The following is a 21,050-nucleotide window of genomic DNA, read 5'->3' as shown; positions in this document are numbered from 1 at the left end:
AAACTTTAAATCTATCTCCGAGGGGTGGAGGGAGGAGGGGGAGGGAGAGGGGGGACGGAAGGGGGATAGAGGAGGGGGGAGAGCGGAGGGGGGAGAGAGGAGGGGGGAGAGAGGAGGAGGGGAGAGGGGAGATGAGGGTGGGGGAGAGGGGGGGAGGAGAGGAGGGGGGAGGGTGAGGAGTGGGGAGGGGGGATCGGGCGTTGCATGAATGCGGGAGGGGTTTGGGCCCAGCGGGTCCGCTTGGTCTAGTTAGTCTGACCTTTAACTGCTCGGCGGTGGCGATGTAGTGGAGTTGACTTCACTGTAGCTATTTTCTCATTGGAAGTAGTAGTATAATTGTTGCCCATATTTATCACAGGACAGACCAAGGTTCAGTCAGATCTTCCCCAAATTAGCCCAGGAGGAGAGCCATAAAATGTCTTGAACTGAAGTTAGGCTTCAGACTAAACAGGCAGTGTTGAGTGAACCATCTTAACCACAGGTTACAAGTGACTTGTAATAAATCTACAAATTTCTTGTGCAAGATTTTTTTTACATGGTCGAGCCATTTCATGTATATGAAAATGCTGCCAAGTCAAATGATAGAAAAGACATGAACTCACAACAGAATCATAATTTAGTGACAACCACCAAATGATTTATTTTTATTTATATAAGTTGTACAATTTTGCATAACTTTGCTGGAATATTTTGTTTTAAACTGAATGGAACACAATTTGTCCAACCAGAAAAAATGCCGTAAACACCTTTTAACAACTCACAGTATGGTAAGTAATCAGGAATCCATTATTTTATTTATGGTCCCAATATTGCTGACCTGGTCAATCCTTCTAGACTGATGCTAGTAGACCATAGTTTGGAATAGCACTTCCCACCCTCACCATCAAGGTGCACAATGTGAAATATACTTCCAGCTTTTAGATTTAAAAATATGTCAAGATTACATTCAGATTGAAAACAGCCATTTACAACTCTTACGTAAGGAGGAAGGGAAGGGGTTGTTCAGGAACAAACAAAAGAGGAAGATAAATGATGAATAAAGTCTTAGTAAAGAACAGGGAGATAGACGGGAATGGATATGATGAAGGTGCAAAGGGGTAGAAGATTATATTTGGGGAATTTAGGGGAGGAAATTTCAGATGAAGTTTGGTCATATTACATTTAGAGAAGAAGAGAAAATGTAGAACATTACTTGCAAGGCAAGAGTAAATAGAGGCTGGAGATATGACCAATTCAGAGTTTATGCCAACAAACATAGTGTTGCAATAAACTACAACATGCAAACTGTATTATACAATCATTTGAAACTACCATAGAATTATTTTCAAAATAGAAATTAAAATTAGCACATAGCATTTAATCATTTATTTAAATAACTGTGCAGGAATATTTTAATTAAAAAAGTTAAATATAAAGAATTGCGATAGCATCACCACTTAGAATAAGTACATGTAAGAAACTACAATATGACTTATAATTATGCATCTTGTCTTGTTAAAACAATCTATTTTTCAATTGAAATAACTTTCCAGCTACATTAAGCTATGAAATCATCAAATATTTTAGAATTTATTTATGAAATAAAATTTTAAAAGTTTAGCAATATAGAGTATTTTATATCAATATATTTATCTGTCTTTCCCTCTCAACATTTCTTCTGAAGATGCTGGTTAATGATTGATGCTGCACTGATCAATAATGCTATGATGAATTTTCTGCCTAATTACAGCCGTTTTGACCTCAGTTCTTTATCATTGGTGAAATTTGTCATACTGTTTTAACTACACAAGTAAAATAAATGATTCACATTTTCATGCATTCTAAAAATGATTTGCTGGTTGGTAAGATTAGGAAACCAAGCCAATTTGTCTCCTCCCAATCAGGTAAACAGTGGACATTGATAGCTAGAGGGATTGCTATTTTTGCCTGTACAGTTCTTGGGTGTTATCAATAGTACACACAAATATGTGGCATTATTTTACTGTACAGAGTGTTGGGTGGAAATTTTCAAACAGGCATGTCTGATGTTTGGTGGCATGTTTTGGCAAGTAGTAAGAGATGAAAATCTTCATTAACACAAATGGGTAAAAACTGAATATTTCTCTTCCATTGATAACCCAAACTAAATCAATAACTTGTAACATATGTAAATATTGGGCTATTTGTAAAAAAAACATTGATTTCTATACCAAAGATTTATGTTATTTTAATTCTGTTTTGGATATAATATTGTAGCCAATTACCCACTGAAAATGTTGAAAACTGCATCATATTCCCCAATGAACTCTTCAAAATAGTGCATCATCCAATCCCCATGAACTCCATAACTGAAACTCAAGAAATTGGATCACTTAATCTCAATTTTATAAAATACCATTTTATTTCGTAGAAGTTACTTAGCTTATTATATTTATGGGTGAAACAATAAAATGACAGAATGTCAAATAACTTTTCCTGGAAAGCACCCTTCATGTTGGATAAAGAATATTCTGCAGAGTTCATTTTCAGTTCATTAGCAGAGGGCAAACCAACTCTTCCTGCATTGTGATAAGCACAGCAAAGCCACATCTATCCAAGGAATGTGATGAACTAAGAAATGACTATATTTCCAAACACTGCCCTAATATGTTTTGCGTAACAATGCCCCAAGAAGGTAGAAAACGTGCTGAATTCATTTTGTCACGCCCTTCATTTCCCTTTGATAGGTACTCAGGATATGTTTTTATGTTGGCATTTGCACCACAGTAGTATGAGATAGTAATGGCATTAGGCTACTGTGTGGCATAGGGACATGGGAGATAATGGAATGTAAACATGGTTGCCTTGAGCCTATTGCACCAGTGTGGAGAGTACAAATGTAATGCAGGATGTAAAATTTAATGCATTTTGTAGACATATCCATCAGTTCCACTTCCTTGCTCTTTCTTCTCTATGAATCCCGAAATGTTTATTCAGGTTCTTTTTTAAACTTCTTTCCAAATCTGCTCCCACCATGCTTTCAGTCAGTACATTCTAAATTATAAAACACTCCCTCTACAATAAATGTATTTGTGTCATGTCTAGTTCATTTCCCAATCATATTAGACCTGCGTCTTCTGCCATCAAAAATATTTTTGCCTATTCCCTTTATCAACACAGGTTACAACATTAAACACCTCTTCCAAATCTTTTCTTGTTTCCAAGATGTTCAGTCAAAACACCTCATCTCTCTCAGTGGAACGGGATGTCTCTGATCTCTTGCATCATTCTAGTAAATCTTTTTTACTCTAATGTCCTTTAGACCTTTCCAAGAGTGCTGTCCAGAACTGAATACTATGTTCCAACTCCTTTACTAAGATCATGAATCACTGTAATAAGTCTGCACTCAAAAGAAAAAAAAACATCTCCATGTCTCCAGTTCTTTTCAGCATTAAGGTCCCAATAGGCAAGTTATTGCCTTGGAAACATGTGTAGTGGGTACCAGATGAACTACTGGCTTGTTCTTGCTGACCTTTCCCCATCCCCCATAGATTTAAGTTCTTCCACAACACATCCAATTTTGGACAGGCTGGTGCAGTTAATAACTAACCAACTGATGAAATGTAGCAAAATGGCAAGTTGGCATACCCAAAATCACCAAAACCTTGTCAAAAGCAGCACAGCAAAATGTTGTAGCTCTGTGCTTAGAACAACCATTGCCACAGAAATTTGGTTTAAAAAAAAAAAATCTTTCCTGTTAAGGTCTTGGTGGTCACAGTTATGAATTCAAGGATCATGTGTTGAGACATGCTGAATTCTACCAATTCTCACTGGGCTGTTCTGGGTGGAATCTTTGTGGAAGGGAAGAAATGCCGAAACTGCTGAACCCTTGGGAATGATGATGCCTTATTGCTGGCACTCTGAGGAAGTGATAGGGATGCCTTAGAAAGAAAAATAATAAAAGCAGGGAAATAGTATAAATAATTAGATTCACATTTTGTTGAAGCTACAAGTAATTGGAAGGTCGGATGTATGCAACATTTTGCTGGATATGAAATATTAAGTACAATTTCCAATGTTTGACTGAAGAATCGTATCAAGAGAGGATCCCTCTTTTAAGATAACACACAAATTCTAAAAGAACATTTGAGATATGACACTTTGCCAAGGTTGGTTATCATATCATATCATATCATATATATACAGCCGGAAACAGGCCTTTTCGGCCCTCCAAGTCCGTGCCGCCCAGTGATCCCCGTACATTAACACTATCCTACACCCACTAGGGACAATTGTTACATTTACCCAGCCAATTAACCTACATACCTGTACGTCTTTGGATAACTTGGATTAACCATGCAAATGGTACATCATGACGCATGGAACATTTCCAGCATTATGAAGGAAGAAAGAAACTTAAATATATTGACTCCATGTTGATCCAGCTAGATTCCTCTTGGTTGTTAAAGGCGACCATTGCCACTCTACCATTTTTAGGTGAAGGAAACAAGAACATATAAAGCAATTTGTGTGCTTTAATATCACCTCATTGGAATAATGGGTTTAGTTCAAAGCTTGGACCAAAGTTTTACCTAGCCAACATTTTTTAATGATAACTGGATTCATATATCATGACCCAATATTGAGCTATTCTTATCTTAAAATTAACAAATCTGCTTGGAATGTGCAAAGTTATGGAAAATGCTACTCTTTCAATCATAAAAGACCAGGTGTGAAGAAGTTTATTGCACTGGATAAGTTAAAAACAGGATGGAGAAGTATTTCCACAACCAAGACCTTTGGAATGGGAACCCATTAGAAAGACAAACTTTAAATTTAATGCTGCATAGCATACAGTAAGGGGCAGGAATTAACCCACAAGCTTTTACTTCGGTGGAACACTGGTGTCAGATACATTATTGTTAGAAGCTATCAAGCAGGCCAAGAACAGGACAAGACAAAAGTCAAAACCTTGTTGTAATTCACCATATTTTCTTTTTTGATCGATTCTGATCAGTTTTGGTGGAGAACCTGGATTCAAAGGAATAGATGAACAGAAGTAACTTCTAACTATTATAGTAAGAATTTTCAATCTTTGATGTGGCTCATCATTCTGGGGCCTACGCATCAACAACATTAGTTTTCCTTTAAAACAATGCCTTTGGGTTCTGTTTAGTCTATATTTTGTCCAGGCAGCCGAAGGATTATAAATGGCTCTAACTGCAGTTCAAGCCACATCATGTTCAGCGTCCAGTAGATGAGATTTGACTGAAGGTGTCTGTCCCCTCCTGTCTCAATGCTGTAGATAACTGCTGCTTTTATTTTGGTAGTTCCTCTGCAGCTTGTCGCTTCCGCCTCGACTGGAGCCCATCAAAACTAATTGACGTTTTTAGTCTTCTGTATTCCACATCGCTGAGTGACACTGAGCAACGAGATGGGTTCTGTCGCCTGTACTTGACACTCTCAATGATAGCATCCTTAATCACCTGTTTAGAAAGGAAGGAAAAGGAGTTCAGCCTGTTAACACTTGACTGGGCAAGACTGTTTGGCTATTGAATTTCAACAGATCCATTAGGTCGGTAAAGCTAGAAGTTCAGTTCTTTGATTAGCAAAATAGATATGTTCCAATGTGGTCAATATTCTCAATACTATTTTCAAGTTTTCAATATTTGTGTAAGAATAACAGATAACTTTTTATTGAGGAACTAAGGGATAGAAAGATATTCCAAGGTTCATCATAGAGCAATAGTGAATGTGGACACCATCCAGGGAGCAAGATATTATGTGGAATATGGAGATGGAGTTAAAGGGGAAGCAAATACAGGAGAAATTGCAAAGGACTCTCGAATGAATGGGGAGGGAAGTTCTAGAAGGGATAAGAGAGTAAGGTCAGGGCCAATTGTGACCGGTGTGAGAGGGGAGGTGAATACGGAAATTAAAGTGTTGTTTTTAAATGCGCGAAGTATAAGAAATAAAGTGGATGAGCTTGAGGCTCAGTTAGACATTGGCAAGTATGATGTTGTGGGAATCACTGAGACATGGCTACAAGAGGACCAGGGCTAGGAACTGAAGGGGTACGCAACATATAGAAAAGACAGACAGGTGGGCAGAGGGGGTAGGGTCGCTCTGTTGGTGAGGAATGATATTCACTCCCTTGCAAGGGGTGACATAGAATCAGGAGATGCCGAATCAGTATGGGTAGAAATGAGGAATTGTGAGGGTAAAAAGACCCTAATGGGAGTTATCTACATGCCCCCAAACAGTAGCCTCGACATAGGGTGCAAGTTGAATGAGGAGCTAAAATTGGCAATTCGCAAATGTAATGCTACGGTGGTTATGGGAGATTTCAACATGCAGGTAGACTGGGAAAATCAGATTGGTAATGGACCCCAGGAAACAGAGTTTGTGGAGTGTCTCCGAGATGGATTCTTAGAACAGCTTGTACTGGAGCCTACTAGGGAGAAGGCAATTCTGGATTTAGTGTTGTGTAATGAACCTGATCTGATAAGGGGACTCGAGGTAAAAGAGCCATTAGGATGCAGTGATCACAATATGATAAGTTTTACTCTACAAATTGAGAGGGAGAAGGGAAAATCGGAAGTGTCAGTATTACAGTATAGCAAAGGGGATTACAGAGGCATGAGGTGGCCAGAATTGACTGGAAGGAGGCCCTCGCAGGGAAGACGGTGGAACAGCAATGGCAGGTTTTCCTGGGAATAATGCAGAAGTTGCAGGATCAATTTATCCCAAAGAGGAGGAAAGATTCCAAGGGGAGTATGAGACACCCGTGGCTGACAAGGGAAGTCAAGGACAGCATAAAAATAAAAGAGCAGAAGTACAACAAAGCAAAGAAGAGTGGGAAGCCAGAGGATTGGGACACTTTTAAAGAGCAACAGAAGATGACTAAGAAGGCAATACGGGGAGAAAAGATGAGGTACGAGGGTAAACTAGCCAAATAAAGGAGGATAGTAAAAGCTTTTTTAGGTATGTAAAGAGGAAAAAAATAGTCAAGGCAAATGTGGGTCCCTTGAAGACAGAAGCGGGGGAAATTTATTATGGGGAACAAGGAAATGGCAGACGAGTTGAACCGGTACTTTGGATCTGTCTTCACTAAGGAAGATACAAGCAATCTCCCAGATGTTCTAGTGGCAAGAGATTCTAGGGTGACGGAGGAACTGAAGGAAATCCACATTAGGCAGGAAATGGTGTTGGGTAGACTGATGGGACTGAAGGCTGATAAATCCCCAGGGCCTGATGGTCTGCATCCCAGAGTACTTAAGGAGGTGGCCCTAGAAATTGTGGACGCATTGGTGATCATTTTCCAATGTTCTATAGATTCAGGATCAGTTCCTGTGGATTGGAGGGTAGCTAATGTTGTCCCACTTTTTAAGAAAGGAGGGAGAGAGAAAACGGGAAATTATAGACCAGGTTAGTCTGACATCAGAGGTGGGGAAGATGCTGGAGTCAATTATAAAAGACGAAATTGCGGAGCATTTGGATAGTAGTAACAGGATTGTTCCGAGTCAGCATGGATTTACGAAGGGGAAATCATGCTTGACTAATCTTCTGGAATTCTTTGAGGATGTAACCAGGAAAATTGACAGGGGAGAGCCGGTGGATGTGGTGTACCTTGACTTTCAGAAAGCCTTTGACAAGGTTCCACATAGGAGATTAGTGGGCAAAATTAGAGCACATGGTATTGGAGGTAGGGTACTGACATGGATAGAAAATTGGTTGACAGACAGAAAGCAAAGAGTGGGGATAAATGGGTCCCTTTCAGAATGGCAGGCAGTAACTAGTGGGGTACCGCAAGGCTCGGTGCTGGGACCGCAGCTATTTACAATATACATTAATGACTTGGATGAAGGGATTAAAAGTACCATTAGCAAATTTGCAGATGATACAAAGCTGGGTGGTAGTATGAACTGTGAGGAAGATACTATGAGGTTGCAGGGTGACTTGGACAGGTTGTGTGAGTGGGCGGATGCATGGCAGATGCAGTTTAATGTGGATAAATGTGAGGTTATCCACTTTGGTGGTAAGAATAGGAAGGCAGAGTATTATCTGAATGGTGTCAAGTTAGGAGCAGGGGATGTACAACGAGATCTGGGTGTTCTAGTGCATCAGTCACTGAAAGGAAGCATGCAGGTACAGCAGGCAGTGAAGAAAGCCAATGGAATGTTGGCCTTCATAACAAGAGGAGTTGAGTATAGGAGCAAAGAGGTCCTTCTGCAGTTGTACAGGGCCTAGTGAGACCGCACCTGGAGTGCTGTGTGCAGTTTTGGTCTCCAAATTTGAAGAAGGATATTCTTGCTATTGAGGGCGTGCAGCGTAGGTTTACTAGGTTAATTCTCGGAATGGCGGGACTATCATATGTTGAAAGACTGGAGCGACTAGGCTTGTATACACTGGAATTTAGAAGGATGAGAGGAGATCTTATCGAAACGTATAAGATTATTAAGGGGTTGGACACGTTAGAGGCAGGAAACATGTTCCCAATGTTGGGGGAGTCCAGAACAAGGGGCCACAGTTTAATTTTCCTTAAGAATAAGGGGTAGGCCATTTAGAACTGAGATGAGGAAAAACTTTTTCAGTCAGAGAGTTGTGAATCTGTGGAATTCTCTGCCTCAGAAGGCAGTGGAGGCCAATTCTCTGAATGCATTCAAGAGAGAGCTGGATAGAGCTCTTAAGGATAGCGGAGTCAGGGGGTATGGGGAGAAGGCAGGAACGGGGTACTGATTGAGAATGATCAGCCATGATCACATTGAATGGAGGTGCTGGCTCGAAGGGCCGAATGGCCTCCTCCTGCACCTATTGTCTATTGTGGAATGAACCTATGGCCCAAAACAAAAAAAAATTAGTTGATAAATACATGAAAGAACGGAATAACAAGATAAAGCCAAGACATTTTAGCAAAGAATTTCCCTGAAAGAAAATGGGTAACAAGAAGTAGACCAATTTCTACAGTATCATGGGAGAGAAGAGATCTTTGAGATGCACAGCCACAAGATTTGAATCTTATGGGAATTTTAAGGCACTTGAATTTGAGGAGAAGGATCCCATAATTGATGCAGGGGGTTAGAAAGGGGTAAGAAGGTGCAAGAGACAATGGACCAATGAAAAGATGTGGATAAGAGGTTTAAACAACCAAGAACACAAGGAACTGCAATTTTGATGTGTTGCATTTGTTCAGAGATGGAATTGGGTGGAACAAACAGAATGCCATTTGAAAGTCAGGCTTTGATTCAATGTGACATAACTAAGAGTCTGAGTGTACATACGAGAGAGATGGGGACTGCTAAAGAGATGAAAAGATGCAATTTTGGTGACTAAATGAATGTGGAACAGAAGGAGGCTGAGATTGTCTAGTACAGGATTTAAGATGTGATATTCAGTAAATTAGTGGAGCCAGGAGGAAAAGTAAAGAGGATCTCTGGAATCTAATGAGGACATGGAGAAATTATGTTCGTTACCATCTGGATATGGGCAAAGTAAGCTGATGCTCAAGCCACAACCTGTCGTATCATCCAACTCAGAGTTTTCAAGAAAACACTGAGCATTCATGGACTTTATTCAATGCCTACTGGGTTTACTGTCTCACACCTGAAGCAGTCCTCTGCTGGAAGTCATCCAGCTCAGCAGCCTCATTAAGTTTAAGGCTAGAAAAGAAAGAAAACTCTCTTTGGCCAATATATACAACAGAACATTTAAAGCATTTTGTGTCCAGTTGATGCAATTGACATTTTCCAGTTCTCCAATTACTTAGGGATGGTAATGATGTCATTATACACTTGCATTTTTTTAAAAATCTGGGTTATTTGGAGAAATTGTGGTTTTGTAAAGTGCATGAGTCAGGATCTATACTGAGGGGGAATGTTGCTCCACAATCCAAATGTTGACATTACCAGTTTATTTATCAGTAAATATATATGAAGAGTGAATATACCAGTGAATATACCAGCAAAAAGAGTGAATATACCACATACCAGTTATAGCACAGCAGCAACAGGCAGTGACAACAACAGACAGGTTCTATTTCTGTAATTGATAATGAATCTAGTATCTAACGCTATATTATTAAAGAATCTTGTTTGTTAATATTGTTCTTATAAACTTGCAATATATCCTGTTCAATATTGCTGCAAGGATATTGATGTGGGCTCTGGTGAATGAACTGATCAGTACTAATGAACAGGCATCATCCTGATATATCAACTCAATTTCTCTCTCCATAGATATTGCTTGACCTGCTGAATGGTTTTTTTAAGCATATCCAATGTTATTTAATAATTCCAACATCTGTAGTTTTTTGATTTTGGAATTATTCCTTTTCTCCAGAGATGCTGCCTGTCCCTCTGTTACTCCAGCTTTTTGTGTTTATCTTCGGTTAAAACCAGCATCTGCAGTTCCTTCCTCTACGTAATTTTAATTATGATGTCTCAAGAAATTATAATGAGATGAATAAATTAATTGAAATTTATTAATGTTTCCTCAGAAAATCCAGTATCATTTACTGATGGTTATAACAAGCTTTATAAAATATTATGTATAAAAAGGTGTTTCAGAAATCCAAATTACATGGATAAGTCATCTTTACCGCCGAGCAGCTGAGCTTAAATTTCCAATATGGCTACAAATATTGGCATTTTAACCAAATGCATAATTTCAAGCATACCTCAATATTGTTCAGTGTGTTGAATTCCATTAGGTCATGGAGCCGAGTGAACTCCTTATTGGAATATTGGAAGTTGAAAGTAGAATATGGTGTGTCAGCATCATCAAAGATGTCAAAGTCCACATTCTCCATTTCCTCCTCATTCTCTCGTTTAACACCTTCATGAAAGACAGCATTTGTTTCAATACACAGGTCAGTCAGTATTATCACTTCCTTCCCATAATTTACTTAATCCTTTTCAAATGCTTCCTATTCTTTTGTGAGAAATTGCTGGTTAACATCTGTTAACTCTCTCAAGTAAACAAAGTGGCGGTTGGTCATTCACATGAAAATGGTTCTATTCCACTCTCCACTAATACTGCCTGATCCAATGAGTGTGAAAGATTTTCTGTTTTTCTTTTAGTTAATATTGTGAAGATAGTCAGATGACATTCACCTCCCTGCCTGAAGAAGCTATCACAGCCAAGGTTTAGACTTTAGCTTTGAGAGATACACCGCGTAAACAGGCCCTTCAGCCCACTGAGTCCGCGCCGACCAGCGATCACCCCATGCACGAGCGCTATCCTACACACGAGGGACAATTTAACATTTTACCAAAGCCAATTAACCTACACACCTGTACGTCTTTGGAGTATGGGTGGAATCCGGTACACGCAGAGAAAACCCACAAGCTCAATCCTTTCTTTACCAGAAACGCACACAAATGCAATTTTCAATAGATTATTGGGCCTTAATGTATATGGGATCTCAGCAGTTGTTTGCTTTTGCTAGTTTCTGTGTATTAGAGCTGGTTTCTGCACTATTTCATTTGTCGCCATCCTATTAGGTACATAGAGATCATGGAACCAGGAATTTCCCTGGTCTCAGTATATCAACAAACTGATCATTTATACTACTACTTAACCTCACAAGTTTATTCTAGCTTTCAAAATTCATGGGCAATCAAATGAAACAGACTACAGCTCGATAGTTTTGCGAAGGTGGATTCGGGAGTCTGTGCTGCTGCCAAGCTGTAAGCTGCTTGGAATTCAGGATAAGGAAAACTTCCCTCCATTCTTCTATCCAAATGCACCAATAACAGTGCATTTGGATAGCGGTAAACGGATTGGTCCAAGTCAGCATGGATTTATGAAGGGGAAATCCTGCTTGACCAATCTTCTGGAATTTTTTGAGGATGTGACAAGTAAAATGGATAAAGGAGAGCCAGTGGATGTAGTGTATCTAGACTTTCAGAAAACCTTTGATAAGGTCCCACAGGGGAGGTTGGTGAGAAAAATTAGTGCACATGGTATTGGGGGTAGGGTATTGACATGGATAGAGAATTGGTTGGCAGACAGGAAGCAAAGAGTAGGAATAAACAGGCCCTTTTCAGAATGGCAGGCAGTGGAGTGGAGTGCCGCAAGGCTCAGTGCTGGGGCCGCAACTATTTACTATAGTAATGATTTGGATGATTGAATTAGAAGTAACACTAGCAAGTTTGCGCATGATACAAAGCTGGGTGGCAGTGTGAACTGCGAAGAGGATGTTAGGAGGTTGCAGGGTGATTTGGACAGGTTGAGTGAGTGGGCAGATGCAGTATAATGTACATAAATGTAAAAATAAGGAGGCAAAAATAAGGAGGCAGATTATTATCTCAATGGTGTCAGATTAGGTAAAGGGGAAGTGCAATGAGACCTTGGTGTCCTTGTACACCAGTCACTGAAAGTACGCGTGCAGGTACAGCAGGCAGTGAAGAAAGCTAATAGCATGTTGGCCTTTATAACAAGAGGATTTGAGTACAGGAGCAAAGAAGTCCTTCTGCAGTTGTGTAGTGCCCTGGTGAGACCACATCTGGAGTATTGTTTGCAGATTTGGTCTCCCAATTTGAGGAAGGACATCCCTATGACTGTCATATGAGGAAAGATTGGAAAGACTGGGCTTGTATTCACTGGAGTTTAGAAGGATGAGAGGGGATCTTATAGAGACATATAAAATTATAAAATGACTAGACAAGCTAGATGCAGGCAAAAATGTTCCCAATGTTGGGGGAGTCCAGAACCAGGGGACACAGTCTAAGAATAAAGGGGAGGCCATTTAAAACTGAGGTGAGAACCTTTTCCCCGAGAGAGTTGTGAATTTGTAGAATTCTCTGCCACAGAAGGCAGTGGAGGCCAATTCACTGGATGAATTTAAAAGAGGGTTAGATAGAGCTCTAGAATATATATATATATATATGAATAGATATCCCTTAATTCCACTAGCCCCCAGAGCTCTATCTTGTGCAGTGTGGGCTCAGGGAGGCTGCAACAATTCAGCAATCCGATAAAAGTGGACGAGTTAGCTGTTCAGTGTCTCCTCATAAAACGCATCTTTGTGGTCAAAGAAAAACATCACTCAGACCAGGAAAGTGGATCAAATCACTCCAGTTCTGAGGTCTTTACACTGGCTTCCAGTCTGTCAAAGTATTGATTTCAAAATACTACTGTGGGTTTATAAAGCACTGAATGGTTTAGGGGCAAAATACATTTCTGATCTTCTACTACATTATGAACCATCCAGACCTCTCAGGTTGTCTGGGACAGGTCTGCTTTCTGTCTCCAGTCAGAACTAAACATGGAGAAGCAGCGCTTAGTTTTTATGCACCACGTATATGGAACAAACTCCCAGAAAACTGCAGGTCCGCTGCAACTCTCAGTTCTTTTAAATCGAGGCTGAAGACTTTTCTGTTTGATGCTGCCTTTTATTAAATCAAATAATTATTCATTTCTTACACTGCACTGTAACTTTTATTCTTGTATATTATACCTGTCTTATTCTATTTTCGCTTGTTTTTATTTTCTATTCTCTTTAATAACTGTTATTAATTGCTTTTAATTGCTCTTTAATGTTTTATGTGAAGCACTTTGAATTGCCTTGTTGCTGAATTGTGCTCTCTAAATAAACTTGCCTTGCCTTGTGGTTGAACTTGAAAATGAAGGACTGCCACTTAGATAGGATATCAATGGGGAATAGACTTTAGACTTTGCAGAGGCAGCACGGAAAAAGGCCCTTCGCCGACCAGCGATCACATCGTGCACTAACCTGCACACAAGGGACAATTTTACAACTTACCGAAGCCAATTAACCTACAAACCTGCATGCTGTTGGAGTGTGGGAGGAAATCAGCGCACCCGAAGAAAACCCACACAGATCCAGGAAGAACATACAAACTTCGTACATGGGAAGGAACTGTATCGTCAGTTGAGATAATCACTAAGTCAAGTATGATGAACCCCCTTACCAGGAGCTTTATAATGTCTAAAATTGATATTTGCTAGAACAAAATGGATGATGGTTGGACAGTCTCTTTCTGTCATTGGATTTTTGGGCTTGAAGACATAGCATTCTTTCAATCCTTCACGGTCAAACACTGTGGTGTCAATCTTAGGAAAAGGCAACTTGTTCATTTTTGCCCATTTCTCAGCAAGTAATAGTTCCTGTTAAATTAAACAGACCAATGACAAGGTTTCTCATGGCACAAATTCAATAATAAACATTAAAAAACTCTCATTTCTGAAACAGACTTGTTCAATTCTATTGAGCTCAGCAATCGTCAGCATTTTTGCCATAACAGATGACAATTATTTGGAACCCACTGCTTATTCCTTCACAACTTGCCGATTGCTGGTATTTTCTAAAAATATATTTTTCGACATCTGGGCCACCTTTCATTGCCCATCCCCAATTCCCTTTGAGAAGGTATTGATGAGGTTCCTTCTTGAACCGTTGCAGTTCTTCTGATGAAGGTACTCCTGCAGCACCATTTTCTAGGGAGTCCCAAAATTTAGATTCAATGACAATGAAAGAGCCAGCATTATATTGCTAATGACAATGGGCAACTTGAGATAACATGTTGGTGGCAGTGTTCCCATAAAGAACGTTCTTCATGTGTGGGAAAGAACTGCAGATCTGGATAGACACAAAATGCTGGAGTAACTCAGGCAGCATCTCTGGATAGAAGGATTGGATGACGTTTTGGATACAAAGAAGGATCTCAACCCGAAACGTCACCCATTCCTTCTACCCAAGGAAGTTCCTCATCCTTCTTGATGGTAGAACTTGGGAGTGCTGCCAGATTGGCCCAGGTGAGTAACCGCAGAGTATTTTGCAGATTGGAACCACTATGTGCCAATGGAATTGGGAATGAATGAGTAGGATGGTGGATGGGGTACCATTCATGCAGGCTGCTTTACTATAATGGTTCAAGCTCATCCAGGCAAGTGGACAGTATTCCATCAGTGCACCTTGCCAATGGTGGAAAGACTTTGGGATGTCAGGAAGTTGAGACACATGTCAGAGCCTAGCCTCTGACCTGCCCTTGTACCCATTTATGTGATTGGTCCAGTTTAGTTTGTCATCATTAGGTGACCAGCTAAATGTGTTTGAAGGACTGTTGCTTTCTTAAAACATATGTGATATAAATCAGTACAAAACCTGACTACACTTTTCGAACAGAATGTGTTTAGCCAGTGCAAAATATTTCAAACTGGCACTCAAACGTGGGAATTCTATTCAAGTGGCTCTTAAGGTAGAAAAATGTGCGTCTTGGCAGCTCTTAATCAGATACTCCTCCCTGCTCATAACAATCATTCCGACTCTCCAGACTAACCATCTCCCCAAATATTCAGCTCTACTCCCCCTCTTAAAATACAATTGAAACAAAAGTCAATCTTTTACCTTAAAAGGTGGGCTGGAATCACTTGGTCTGGCAGAAAAATCAAAGGAGATTATGAGGTCAATGGCCCGTTGAGGTCTCAGTATTAGTGGATAGGGCAGGTTAAAGGTGAGCCCACTATCTACCACATGGATCTTCTTACTTTTCACATCCAGTGGCTCATAAATCCTGTCAAACTCATCTGGATCTGTCAGGGAAACAGGGAAACATGAATTCAGATTACACACAGAACCATCTTCTGACGCTGCCTTCCTTTCTTTTAGTTTATCAATCATGTTATGTTCTGCTGCAGTTGTACAAGACAAGTTGGTGAAACTACATTTGGAGTATTGTGCTCAGTTTCTCAGAACACCCAGCTATAGGAAGGATGTGTGGTTCAGCTGGAAAGAGTGCAGAGAAGATTTATGATGACGTTGCCAGCCTTGAGGGCCTGAGCTATAGGGAGAGTATGGGCAGGCTAGGATTTTATTCCTTGGAGTGGAGAAGGAAAATAAGTGATCTTATTGGGGTGTATAAGATCACGAGGGGAATAGCTGGGTGTTCTGGGAATAATCCTAACCCTAACTGTCAAGCCCAATGCAGCTGGTCCCATTCTTCTGTACCCTCTCCACCTCCCTCCAATTAATTTTCCTTCAGATACTTACAAATCTCCTTTTACAATGCTGCGATGGATTATTTATTCACTGTTCCCCCCCGCAGTGCATTGCAGACACTAACTACTCAGTGCATTAAAATCCTCGTCATTTTGGGTTCTTTTGATCACCTTCATTCCTTGTTCTTCACTCCTTGGACAATGGGAACGTTTACTCTTTTGTTTACTCAATGTACACCCTCCGTGATTTTAAACAACCTATCAGAAACAACCTTGCACCTCGCCTGTTCCAAGGAAACAACTCTGCCTTCTCCTGTGTGCCCACAGTACTCAAGTTTCTCATCACTGGCAACTTTTTGGTAAATTCCTTTCTTACCCTGCATCTTTGCTACGGTAAGGTGCCCAGGACTGAACAAGGTGTGGCTGAACCATGTTTTGTGACGGTTCATAACTTCCTCACTTTTTATATCTTAAATCTTATTTGTAAAGCACAGAATCTCACATGCATTTTTGTGATTTTCTCAATTTGTCTTCAGGCTTTCAACAATCAATACACACACATCATGGATCTCTCCATACTGTAAAGCTTTTAGAATGATTTCCACTGTTGATATTGCCACTTCGTATTCTTTTAACCAAAGGAAAAAACTGTTCATTGGAATGTATTGGCTTATGCAATATTGATGTTATGTCTAATAAAGACACAAAGTGCTGGAGTAACTCAGCAGGTTAGGCAGCATCTCTGGAGAACATGGATTGTTGACGTTTCGGGTTGGGACCCTTCTTCAGACTGTGGGGATGGCGTAGTGGGGATGAAAGCTGGAAGAGAGGAGATGCAGAACAAAGCATGGCAGGTAATAGGTGAATGGATGCGGAGGAAGCTTTTGATAGGCTGATGGTTAGACAAAGGCCAGAAGTGAAAAGGCAGATGTGGACGCTGGGTGCAGTAGATGTGGTTAGAGGAGGTGCACGTGAACATCTGTCTCACCTGGAAGGACTCCTGGGGTCCCTGGATGGAGACGAGGGAGAAGGTGTTAGATCTCCTGTGGTTGCAGGGGAAAGTATCTGGGAGGGGGTAGTTTGGGGAACGGGTAATAGATGTGTGAATCAAGAAGTTGCGGAGGCAGCGGTCTCTGCGGAAAGCGGAAAAGTGTGGAGATGGGAAGATGTGACTGTTGGCGGGATCACATTGGAGGTGACAGAAATACCGGAGGATGTTGTGTTGGATGCAGAAGCTGGTGCAGTAAAAGGCAAGGATCAGGGGAACTCTATACTTGTTCTGTCTGGGGTCAAGACGGAGTGAGAGCACAAGTATGGATAACAGAGGAGATGTGGGTGAGGGATCCATCTATAACAGCAGGACGGAGTCACTTTTACTAAAGAAAGAGGACATCTTGGATGTCTTGGATCGGAATACCTCATCTTGGGAGTAGATGCAGTGGAAATGGAGGAATTTAGAGGAGGGAATAGCGTCTTTGCAAATGCAGGGTGGGAGGAGGTATGGTTCAGATAGCTGCAAGAGTCGGTAGGTCTGATATTATGTCTGTTTGGTTGGGCACATAAAGTACATGCTGGTTCCCTGACACCAGTCCGCACGCAGAGTGTTGAACATTTTGTTACCAAGTTTGTGGATAAGATGCTGGTTCTATACAAAAGGCGACTCATGATATATGAGCAAGATTTCATCCATGCACACAAACTAACTATTTAAACAAAGCCAAGGCATACCACTAACCTGTGACTGCAGCATCCACTTCATCATCCTCCTCCTCCAGCAGATATGATGGCACCATGTCACAAAGAGGGGAGAGAGGGAAAGATGTGTTCAGGATAAGGCCCAGCATAAAGTTATGCACCTTGCCAGCACGGCCTTCTCGTGTGTTGAAAAGTGCAGAGTCACTAAACATGGTTTTCACCATCCTCTGTACCCAGGTGTCTTGGTTAACCCGCTGGCTCTCCTCCTCTGCCTCAGTTGCTTCATAACCGTGCACTTTCTCTGCTAAGAGACAAAAACATTTCTCTTAAACATGCAGATAAAAGAAACAATAGACAATAGACAATAGGTGCAGGAGTAGGCCATTCAGCCCTTCGAGCCAGCACCGCCATTCAATGCAATCATGGCTGATCACTCTCAATCAGTACCCCGTTCCTGCCTTCTCCGCATACCCCCTCACTCCGCTATCCTGCAGATGCTGTAACCCTGATCAAACAGCGGGGGGAACTCAACAGGTTAGGCAGCATCTGCAGAGGGGAATGGACACGTACAACTCAGCAGCATGGATATTGGATTCTCCAATTTCAGGTAAATGTACCCCCCAACCCCACCCTTCTCATTTGTCCAACCACCTTCCAAACCCCACACACATAGGTTTCCTTCCACTTCAATTACCCAGTTCCTTTCCCCTCCTCCACCTGCTCATCATGCACCCAGCCTTAACACCTCCAGCCTTGCTTATTATTTCCGCTCTTCTCGGCCTCAACTGACTCATGTGTCAATCCCTCCACCAACATCCACTATCACCTGCCAGCTCTTGGCCCACTCCTTCCCCTCACCTCTTTTTACCGTTCATCACCCCTCTACTCCATCACTTTGAAAAAGGACCCCGAACTGAAACACCATCTGTCCATTTCCTTCCACACATTCTGCTTGTCCTGCTGAGTTACTCCAGCAGTTTAAATTGAAACATAGGAAATAGGTGCAGGAGGAGACCATTTGGCCCTTCAAGCCAGCACTGCCATTCATTGCGATCATGGCTGATCATCCACAATCAGTAACATGTGCCCAACTTCTCCCCATATCCCTTGATTCCACTAGCCCCTAGAGTTCTCTCTAATTCCCTTTTAAATTCATCCAGTGAATTGGCCTCCACTGCCTTCTGTGGCAGAGAATTCCACAAATTCACAACTCTCTGGGTGAAAAAGTTTCTTCTCACCTCAGTTTTAAATGGCCTCCCCTTTATTCTTAAGACAGAGGCCCCTGGTTTTGGACTCCCCCAACATTGGGAACTTTTTTCCTGCATCTAGCTTGTCCAGTCCTTTTATAATTTTATAAGTCTCTATAAGATCCCCTCATCCTTCTAAACTCAAGTGAATACAAACCCAGTCATTCCAATCTTTCCTCGTGCAGGAGGAGGCCATTCGGCCCTTCGAGCCAGCACTGCCATTCAATGTGATCATGGTTGATCATTCTCAATCAGTACCCCGTTCCTGCCTTCTCCCCATACCCCCTGACTCCGCTATCCTTAAGAGCTCTATTCTCCAGATGTGGTCTCACCAGGGCCCTAGACAACTGCAGAAGGATCTCTTTGCTCCTGTACTCAAATCCTCTTGTTATGAAGGCCAACATGCCATTAGCTTTCTATATTGCCTGCTTTACCTGCACACTTACTTTCAGTGACTGGTGTACAAGGGTACCAAGGTCTCATTGCACTTCCCCTTTACCTAATCTGGCACCATTGAGATAATAATCTGCCTCCTTGTTTTTGCCGCCAAAGCACTGAGCCTTGCGGCTCTCCACTCGCCATTGCGTGCCATTCTGAAAAGGATCCGTTTATTCCTATTTGCTTCCTGTCTGCAAACCAATTCTCTATCCATGTCAATACCCTACCCCCAATACCATGTGCTCTAATTTTGCTCACCAACCTCCCGTGTGGGACCTTATCAAAGGCTTTCTGAAAGTCTAGATACACCACATCCACTGGCTCTTCTTCATCCATTTTACTTGTCACATCCTCAAAACATTCCAGAAGATCAGTCAAGCAGTATTTCCCCTTCATAAATCCCTGCTGACTTGGACCAATCCTTTTACTGCAATCCAAATGTGCCATTATTAGAAACATAGAATCCTTGATCCTCTGTCCTCTTTAATAATTGACTCCAGCATCTTCCCCACCACCAATGTCAGGCTAACTGGTCTATAATTCCCCGTTTTCTCTCTCGCTCCTTTCTTGAAAAGTGGGATACCATTAGCTACCCTCCAATCCACGGGAACTGATCCTGAATCTATTGAACATTGGAAAATGATCACCAATGCGTCCACGATTTCCAGAGCCACCTCCTTGAGTACCCTGGGATGCAGACCATCAGGCCCTGGGGATTTATCAGCCTTCAGTACAATCAGTCTACCCAATGCTATTTCTCGTCTAATGCAAATTTCTTTCAGTTCCTCTGTCTCCCTTGATCCTCTGTCCTCTAGTACATTAAAAAAAAAACTTCGCTATGTTCACTGCAATTTATACTTCAATTCAATTAATTGTTTTCTACATTCCTTGGAAAGCAGTACTGTGTCTCTTACGCAATCACCCCCTGGAGATTGATTTGCCGTAACTGTTGTAGCTTCTACAAAGTTTCAGCTTGTATTGCTGGGATCTGTCCAAGTAATTTAGGTACAAATTTGTCTGAGCCAAAGTTAGTGAGTAAGCATTCACAATAACTCCCATAATTAGTGGGAAAATGATTTGAAAGTGAACTCTCTGTTTCCCGAGAAAGGAATGACCTGTCGGAGCAGATTGACTAACAAAATATCACTGCTGGTGAGCAGAGATCAGCTTACACTTCGTGAGTTTTCACCGTTACTGATTTGAAACTAGAGCAGACAATACAGCGTTTGTAAAGTGCAAATTAATACTCAATATCGCAGCCAAAGTGCAATTCTGTGCCTCCAACATTTCAGAAATGACGTGATTTATCTTGCTTACTGACCTACTGATTTAGTGAGCCTCAATATTGAAATACTGTCCTGACCTCACACATCCCTATCCTGTCTCTCCATCGATCCAATTCCAGTCTTGTGCTTATCTCTAAACTAAATCATTCCATGGTTGTTATGCCTTTAGGTGCTCACATTCTAAGCCCTGGAATACTCTCTCTCAACCTCTCTAACTCTCCTTAAGATGCTCCTTAACACCTCTTATAGATGACTTCCTTAGTGTGTGTTGTCTGGCTTCACATTTTGTTTGTTATTGCTCCTGCAAAATGCCTGGGTGCATTTTAACGATTACATGGATGAAAATTGTTGTTTAAGATTATCCCTAAACCCTGCCTCACACAGACTCTTCTCAAACCTCACAAATGGCCAGTCCACTTGAGGACCCGGATCAAGGATCCTGCCTGTATTTGGTAAGGAAACCCAT

The 21,050-nt window shown here is 41.3% G+C and overlaps 1 protein-coding gene across 1 annotated transcript in view; it reads right to left on the bottom strand.

Moving 5' to 3' along the window:
* Positions 1 to 662: 662 nt before the first annotated feature.
* Positions 663 to 21,050, bottom strand: part of LOC144597863 (cytosolic phospholipase A2-like) — a 99,456-nt gene continuing 79,068 nt past the window's right edge. Inside the window, exons 14-18 of the mRNA XM_078407577.1 lie at positions 17,654 to 17,917; positions 15,329 to 15,513; positions 13,893 to 14,088; positions 10,634 to 10,791; positions 663 to 5,444 (exon numbers count right to left, since the gene is read on the bottom strand). Coding sequence (XP_078263703.1) covers positions 5,277 to 5,444; positions 10,634 to 10,791; positions 13,893 to 14,088; positions 15,329 to 15,513; positions 17,654 to 17,917 — 971 coding nt within the window. The 3' untranslated portion in view covers positions 663 to 5,276. The remainder of the gene's footprint in view (positions 5,445 to 10,633; positions 10,792 to 13,892; positions 14,089 to 15,328; positions 15,514 to 17,653; positions 17,918 to 21,050) is intronic.

Source organism: Rhinoraja longicauda, chromosome 11, assembly GCF_053455715.1.
Source record: "Rhinoraja longicauda isolate Sanriku21f chromosome 11, sRhiLon1.1, whole genome shotgun sequence".
Classification (NCBI taxonomy): Eukaryota; Metazoa; Chordata; class Chondrichthyes; order Rajiformes; family Arhynchobatidae; genus Rhinoraja; species Rhinoraja longicauda.
This window is presented reverse-complemented; position numbering and strand designations above follow the sequence as displayed.